Raw genomic sequence first — 7,862 nt, 5'->3', positions numbered from 1 at the left:
GGTTGTGTGTGTGTCCCATCCCCGCTTCCCCCGCAGTGGACCGCCTGATCCGGGAGAACGGGCACATCTTCACCGAGGCCCAGTGCAAGGTGTGCAGCGCCCTGCTCATCTCCGAGTCCCAGCGCCTGGCCCACTACCAGGTAGGGAGAGGGGCGCCGGGGGTGCCCCCCCACCCCACCCGCCGGCCGGGCGCTGAGCAGCGCGTTTCTCTCCTGCTTTCCCCAGAGCAAGAAGCACGCCAACAAGGTGAGGCGGTACCTGTCCATCCACGGCGGAGAGGAGCTCGCCCACGGGAAGAAGATGAGGCTGGACGCGAAGCAGGTGAGAGCGCAGAACCCTGCAGGTCTGAACGCTGCGGGGCCTGGGCGCCTGGACCGAGTAAATGAAGAAAACGCTCTCGGAAGGGGCGTCGGGAGAGCTGAAGAGCTCGACGGCTGCTGCGTCGTCTCAGCAAGCTCAGTCCTTGCTGCCCTCCCCGTTTAAACAGCCCTCGTGAGTCTGGCTTCCCCACTTCAACAAGCACACGTTGCCTTTTGTTGACAGTCTTGCTAGAAAGGGCGGGGAGGAGGGAACAGGAGCTTGTCAGGGGTATCACTGCGTAACCTTTACTGTCGCAGAGAGCGTGTTGGGTTGACCGTCGACTGGAATTCTCTTTCCAGAGCAATCCTTTTCTTAACTTAGGTTTCCTTGGCCGGTAGCTGGAGGCTGTTGGTCAGCAAAGGCACCACATTCCGCTCGGCCATCTGTCCGCCCCATGACTCATTTGGGAAACAGATTCTACTTTTTATGATTGCTTCAGCTTTAATCCCTAACTCTCCAACATTTGCGATGGGAGGGGGATGGGGGATAAAGACGGATGCCGTGTCAGGCTCAGGCGGTGGCCGCCTGCTCCGCTGGCGTCGTGTTGCAGATGACCCAGCTGATAGCGATGTTTGTGTTGCTCAGTTCGCACCTGGCAGAGTAAGGAAATTCCGGCAGCCGCACGCTTAACCTTGGCCTTAACACATACAGGCCAGGGCTGCCCCTCCGCCTGCAGTGGGTCACTAACAGGTTAAAACAAGTAACCTGGTGCAAGAAGACTCTCCAGCGAGGCAGAGGGTGATGCTGAATAAAGTCCCACTCAGTCACACTTCTGCAGCGTAACACCCAAATGTCTCCGATTGCCTTGTGTTCTTAGACCCCCAAAACTTAGTGTTTTGTAACAAGAAGGTTGGACAGGGTGACCTGCTCCAACCTTCTTGCTCCCTCCCAACCTCCTCCGCTCCGGTTCTGTGTGCACAGGACAGCAAGCAGGAAGGCAGCACTGGGGAAGACAGGAACAAGTGTTGTCCCATCTGCAACATGACCTTCTCCTCTCCGGCCGTCGCAACGTCTCACTACTTGGGCAAGACTCACGCCAAGAACGTGAAGCAGCAGTCCCCCAAAGCGGAAGGTACGACTCTCCGCAGCGTCTTCGCGTTGTACCGAGGGGCTGTTCAAACAATAAAAAGGTTGAGAGGTTCGTTGGACCTGAGGATGTGCGTGCTCTTTCCCGTGAAACGGGGTCAGCCAGCAGCGTGCCTCCAGAGACATGGTCTCTCTCAGCAGCCTGCCTGGTGGGCTGGCGTCGGCAAAACGTCGCGTGTTTCTTGGTTTGCTCTGGCTGGGAGCAGCGCAGGTTGCGGCAGCGTTGTACCCATCCCTAGGTGCAGGGGCCAGGAGGGAGCTGCTCCTCGGGGAGTGTGATGTTAAGCTGTAGAAACACCTGTCACAGGATAGGATGATCCCTAAAAGCTTACGGGGACCGAAGTGATGGGTGAAACTCCGGCACGGCAAATTCATCGGGGCTGCTTGGCTACAAAGGGGTGGATGCTCTCACAGTGGATGCAGTCCAGGCAGCACTCAGGTCTGACCCGCCATGGCTGCCCGTGTGTCCCATCCCTTTGCTGGCAGACGGAATGGCCCGGCAGATGGAGAGGGAGACCCTCTGCCCGGGGCAGGCAGGGGCAGCGGAGAGCCTAGGGTGCTGTAGCTGGTCAGGAACGGAGGGAAAACGCAGCCATTGAGTGCACCTGAGGGTGGCAGCTTGTGCTTACTCCGAGGTGGGATCTTCCAGGCAGAAACTGTCCGCCCTGAGGTGTCTCCTGGCTTTGGTAGGTTGTGTGAGCACAGCGAAACCACTTCCAGGGTGTGGGTGACCCGTGGGATGGTTTTTTTCTCTGAAGCCCGTGCTTTTGGGTATGAGGAGCCTTCAGGAAGGGGTGGATGTACGCATGAGCGGTCTGGCACGTACCTTCTGTTGTGAGAAGAGCTCTCTGGTCCTTAGAAGGTTTCTCGCTCTGGCCTTGGCTGCCCCGTAATGAGAGGGTGCAGGTTTCCTCATCAGACGGGAGAGCTGCTTCCCTGTGTGGATTCACTGTGTCAGACCTCGTCCCGTTCGTGCTGTTTCTCGGACAAGGCTCCTGGTGATGTTGGTTCAGGATCCAGTCCAGCAGCTGCACGGTGCTTCCAGGAACCCGCTGCCTTTCCTGCACACAGGCTTGCACCCGTGTCCTGGCTGGGTGACGATAGCAGTAGGTGGAAGCTCATTCGTGTCCAGTGTTTCTTGAATACAGCCACGCTTATTTTAAGGAGAAATATGCAAATCTGTTGGGTAGAAAAATCCCTGGAATTTTTTCCAGCCTACTGGGACTTGTCTTACGGCTCAGCTCTGCGGTGTTAAGGGAAGAGGTAGGAGCGACATGGATTTATGTAGAGGCCTTACATTCTCTGTCCAGGTTTGGGGTTTAGGTGTAGTGGGTTATTTTTTTTTTTTTAATGTGGGTTTTGGGGAAATAAAGTGATGTTTTTTTTACCTCGAGTTCTGTGACTGACCAAGAGTTTGGATTCACCCTACAGAAGCGGTGCCCTCGCAGAAACATCCTGCTACCCTCCCCACCTCTACCGTGTCTTCTAACGAAGAGAACAAGGACATTTCTGACCCAGACAAGTTCTGTAGCCTCTGCCACGCCACTTTCAACAACCCCCTGATGGCAAAACAGCATTACGTAGGCAAGAAGCACAGAAAGCAGGAGACCAAACACAAGCTGATGGCGCACTACGGCCGAACCCCTGATGCACCGGCATCGTCCTTCATGGGTGAGTTCTCGGCAGGCAGGTGAAGGAACAGCTGGAGAGCAGGGGGGGAGCGTGGCAGTATGTGTCTGACGGGTCTTTGGAGCAGAGGGTCCGTGCGGAGGGAGCAGGGGAGAATCGCTGGCGATGAGGATCTTGGTTATACACCCTAAGATTGACATGGTTGATGCAGTAAGCCCCTGGCAGCAAGAGGGGTTTAGAGAGGAGCTACTCGTGACAAGCTCTGGGTTGTGTTTTGCCATGTTGTCTCTTTGGGGACGTGTCCTTTTTATTCTCTGCGCGGATAATCCAGGGATTTTGGCCGGTACTGTTTGTAGCGAGGCGGTTGCATCCAAAATGGAAAGATAAAAGGGGCATTTGATGCTTAAAAAAAAGGTCTTCAGAGGGGACTAGCCAAAGATGGGAGGAATAGGTTTAACTGCACCTGCTGCTTCAAAGCACATGAAAGCCAGATTTCTCCCCGAATGCCTTTCAGCCTCTGTGTGGGCACTTCCAACCGCTGAACTAATGCAACTCTCTCCGGAGCAAGCAGGATTGTGGGGGAAAAAAAACCCAAGGAGCTATTAAGGAGGAACTTAGGCAGACAGTTAAAACTCATTTGGTTTATGATCTGCTGCTTATGAGTACTTCTGTGTGCTGAAAGCCCTTGGAGTCCGGTGAAGGCATTAGGAGCTCACGGCAAACTCCCTTGTTCCTCCCAGCAGCCTTCTGTTGGACCAGGAGGTCTGGTACCTTCTGGGTGCTTGAGGTAAATAACAAGCAGGCAAATCATCTTAAAACCTTCTTCAAGGGCTTCTTTCTGTGTGGTAAAAACCCACACAAGCAGAAGATTAATTATTCTAACTCTTTGCAGGCCACCATTAGATACCGGTAGCACTTAGAGAAATGAGGCTCAATTATCCAAGTAATATTCTCTCCCACATCACGTAGTCGTGTGGGAGATGGAAAAGGTGCTTGGTATCTCGCGTTCCCCATCTGCTCTTTACCTAATTAGTGGGGCCTGATGAATGGTTCCACTTGAGTGTGACTCAGGCGCTGACAGTGGCGGGAGCTGGGTAGGTGGGCAGTGCCCTGGCCCGTGGGCCCGGTGTCTCCTGCGACGTGCCGGCAGGAGCGGGGTGCCTGCAGACACTTCAGCTGTTCAGGTGAGGTTTCGGAGCACCCCCCGGCGTCGGGGGGCTGCTCGGATGCGATGGGTGCATCGAGGAGGTTTTCTCCTACTCCCCGTGCCCGTCTCTGCTGCCAGCTGTGCCGGTCCCTGCGCTTCCCTCTGCCGGAGTCTGGCTGGCAGCAGGCAAAGGCCTGTTATTCGCAGTGCAACACCGAGGTGTTCGGCTGCTTGAGGTTCCTCTGGGAACCACGGGTGTGGGGTGCAGGAGCGCAGTTGGGACAACTCCTTGCACACGCCTGTTGGCTGGATATGCGACAGAGCTCTTGAGCTCGACGCTGCAGGGCGGCAGGGCTGAGGGCTGCGGCGGCTCCTCTGGCCTTTCCCACCCAGGTCCAGCTCTGTCCCGAGCTGAATGTCCCACTGGAGTCTGAAATCAATCTGAGGTGCAGCAGCCAGGTTGGGAAGTGTTCTCTGCACCGTCTGTTGTGGTACTGCTGCTCTGCGCCCCTGGGGTCAGCGTCCCCTTTCACCTTCAGGAAGTGTTTTTGCGAGACCCCCAGGCCCGGCCCTTCCCCAACGAGCCAAAATTCAGGAGTGCTTAGTGTCCTCTGATTTTCCTGTGAGCGACTCCTGTGCTGCCATGCTTGCCCGTTTGGTATCTGTCACCTCCCAAACTTCCAGCTGGAGCTGTCCTGACCCACAGAACCACTGATCTGTCCAGTACAACCATTGCTGGAGACTGGGAGGGGGCAGTTAGCTGATAGGTTGGCTGTAACCAAACTGCTTGAGGATGGAGCTTCGTACTCCCCGTTGGCACCTCGGCGAGGCTTAGCAGAGTGCCGCGGCGTAGACCTGGGCACTGTGTGTAGTCTCCTCCGGCTGCTCCTTTTACTGAAACGCCACGAGCTCACAAATTCAGCATGTCCCTTACTTTCTGTTATGAGATGGACGGATCGGGAGAAGCGGGAATTTGGGAGAGAAGTGGAGTTGCCAAGGCAGTATAACATCAGGTTTGGTGTCCTGAGGCTACTATGTGCGTAGGAAACGTGTTTTTTTATAAACAAACCCTGTTCTGACCCCGACTGGCTTGGTGTTCCCTCGCAGCGACCGGTGGGGTTCTCCCTGCCTGGTTCAGGCTGTTGCCTTGCCATTTGGCCTTGTTTAGCGGCAGTTTAACGCCTCAAACATTGGGATTCTCTCACTTGTTTCCGCCGCGGGGGCCAGGCTGTGGGCCGCGTGCGCTGACGTTGCTGTCTGTTTCAGCTGGGAAGGGCTACCCCTGCAGCACCTGTAACATCGTCCTGAACTCCATAGAGCAGTACCAAGCTCACATCAGTGGCTTCAAACACAAGAACCAGTAAGTAACGTTCTCGTCTGAGCGTCTTTCCAGCCTCGTTGTTCCAGTCAATGGGTAAAACAGAACCCAAACTGCGGCCGCGAACACGCGTTTCCCGCTGACTCGCAGGCAGAACGGGGTTGGTGCAGGTTTGCCCTGTCCTAAAGCCGGGTGGCTCCGGCAGCTCCCTCTGCAGACAGCTCTGGGATGCTGCTGAAGTCGCAGTGCTCTGCGGCTGGTTTGGATCTCGGTAGTTCAGCTCGGTGTGGACCGGTGAGCGCATCCAGCCTGACAAACCATTAAACACCAATTCTCTAACGACTGAGATTTTAATTTAATTAAAGACTGTCTCGGTGGAGGTCTGCTTGCCGTTCTAATCGCTCTTGGGTTTGCTTGTCTTAAAATCTGGCATGTAGTCAGCCCGCTCCGGAAACCCAGAGTATATTCCTGAGCTTGCTCTCACAGCTGGCGAGTTAAATAATGGCACCCCCTGCATATATTATTAATCTGAAAAAAACCGAGGCTGCCAGATAATTAACACCAAAAATGACTTGTTCAGGACACTGTCAAAGTTCAGTTCTCTGATTTCAAAGCCTTCACTAAAAGAGAGTCAGTAACGAGCCAGGGCTGGCTAGAGAGCTGCGTGGAAGAAAGAGATATTAGGAAACCCTACCTGAAGTGAGAACAGGCTCCCAGCCAAATCTCCTGGAGGGGGCAGAAGGAAAACTGGGATCTCTTGTGGCTTCTCTGTGGAATAACAGCCCCATGGTTCCTTGGCTCTCTGGAGTGCTGGATTGGAAGGAAAGCACTCTGTCATCCCAGGAAAGTTTCAGCTCTTGAACAGCACAACTGGATTGGCAAATAGCAAGTATCCTGCCCCAGATAACACTGAGGATGTTCCCAACACACACGCCTAAGTGTTCCCTTTAAGGACGTGGATGTTGTCCGAGCTTTTCCAGCCACACAGCTTTTGTTCGGAAAGCGGCTCCTGGAATCAACCATTCGGTCCTGTTCCGGGCCAGCATCTGCGGTCTGAGGAGAGGCAGGATACTTGCTCTGCGGCCCTTGAGCTGTGCAACAGCTAATCCTGCTATGCTAAAGGTGTCTGTTTACACAGGGGCACGGGGCAAAGATGCCCTTGGAAGCTTTCCTGGGAAGTTGTTGACTTGGCTACAGCAGGCTGTTGCTCCCGCTGACAGCCATGCCTGCGGAGCAGCGGTTGCAGCTGGCGGATTTCTGACATTGTCTCCCTTGGTTTTTTTCTCCTTCTCTTGCTCCCTTTGATGTCCAGGATGCCAGGAGCAGTGCCGGTTGTCGGACCGTTCCCGCCACAGCAGTATGTCCGGGAAGAGTCAACCGCCCCAGGAGGCTACAGTTATTTCAGCCAAGACTTCTAGAGCAAGTTGCAGCACTGTTCTTGGAGTTGTTGGTGGCCCAAGAACGCACATCCTTTGCCAGCCCACAACGGTTTCATTATCCCTCTGGATAAGCAAAGCCCTACCCTCCTGTATGCACCCGTTGAGCAGAACGAGGACTGAATCTGTCGGAAAAAGGATCCAGCTGGAAGAGACTTGCTAGACAGCAAATACTTCACTCCCTTAGAGTAGTTTTCATTGTGTAATTGCTTCCTGTGAAGGTGGGTGCAGTGTGAGAGGAAGTGTGTATCTGGTACAAGGAGGGTTTGGCAACAGGCTGGTAGTGGCCACCTCCTCCCTCACCAGAGCAAAGAACAGATTCCTGCACCTGGAGCGCCAGCATCCCACGCTCAGAGGTGGAGGAGAGCTCCTCGACCGTAGCGAGCAGCGCTTATGCAGCGTGGACGGGACACGGTGCGGGTTGCCTGGCTTTGCGTAAAGGCCTAAAATAGGAAGTAACCAGCGTGGCAGCTCTTTCCATGCCTCCTCCGGTCGGGTCCATGTGCAGAATCCCACGATTGCCGTCAGAAGCCTTTCGCAGTGCCGCAGCCGTCGGCTCCGGAGCTGGGTGGCTTGGGTCTGTCTGACAATTGGTTTCGACTTCGGGTGTGCGAACTGCTGGTGGGAGTGGGGTCTGCGAGAGGGGCTCCCGGCTCTCCAGACAGCTCAGCCCTCTGAGGATTCCCACGTGGAAGGAAGTCACCGTTTAGCCTGGTTTCCTATGGAAACAGGCGTATGTGATCATTCACCATGTGTGTCTTTACCCCCTGTGACTTAAACCCATCTCGGCCAAACTCGGCAGCGGTGGAGATCTCCCGGGTCTGAAGGCAGTCGGCAGAGGGAAGTAGAGCAGGGTGAGTTCATCTCTAATTCTGTCACATGGAAG

General features: G+C 55.0%; 1 protein-coding gene across 1 annotated transcript; it reads left to right on the top strand.

The window, feature by feature from the left end:
- Positions 1–32: 32 nt before the first annotated feature.
- Positions 33–7,167, top strand: LOC104511544 (zinc finger protein 346-like; the record flags this gene model as incomplete). The annotated part of the gene is made up of 6 exons (XM_010154202.1): positions 33–140; positions 226–321; positions 1,282–1,432; positions 2,878–3,117; positions 5,489–5,582; positions 6,853–7,167. Coding segments are annotated over 6 exons (795 nt in total), but the record flags the coding sequence as incomplete, so codon positions are not given.
- Between the last annotated feature and the right edge of the window lie 695 nt (positions 7,168–7,862).

This window comes from Eurypyga helias, unplaced genomic scaffold, assembly GCF_000690775.1.
Source record: "Eurypyga helias isolate BGI_N326 unplaced genomic scaffold, ASM69077v1 scaffold39846, whole genome shotgun sequence".
NCBI classification, from domain to species: Eukaryota; Metazoa; Chordata; class Aves; order Eurypygiformes; family Eurypygidae; genus Eurypyga; species Eurypyga helias.
This window is presented reverse-complemented; position numbering and strand designations above follow the sequence as displayed.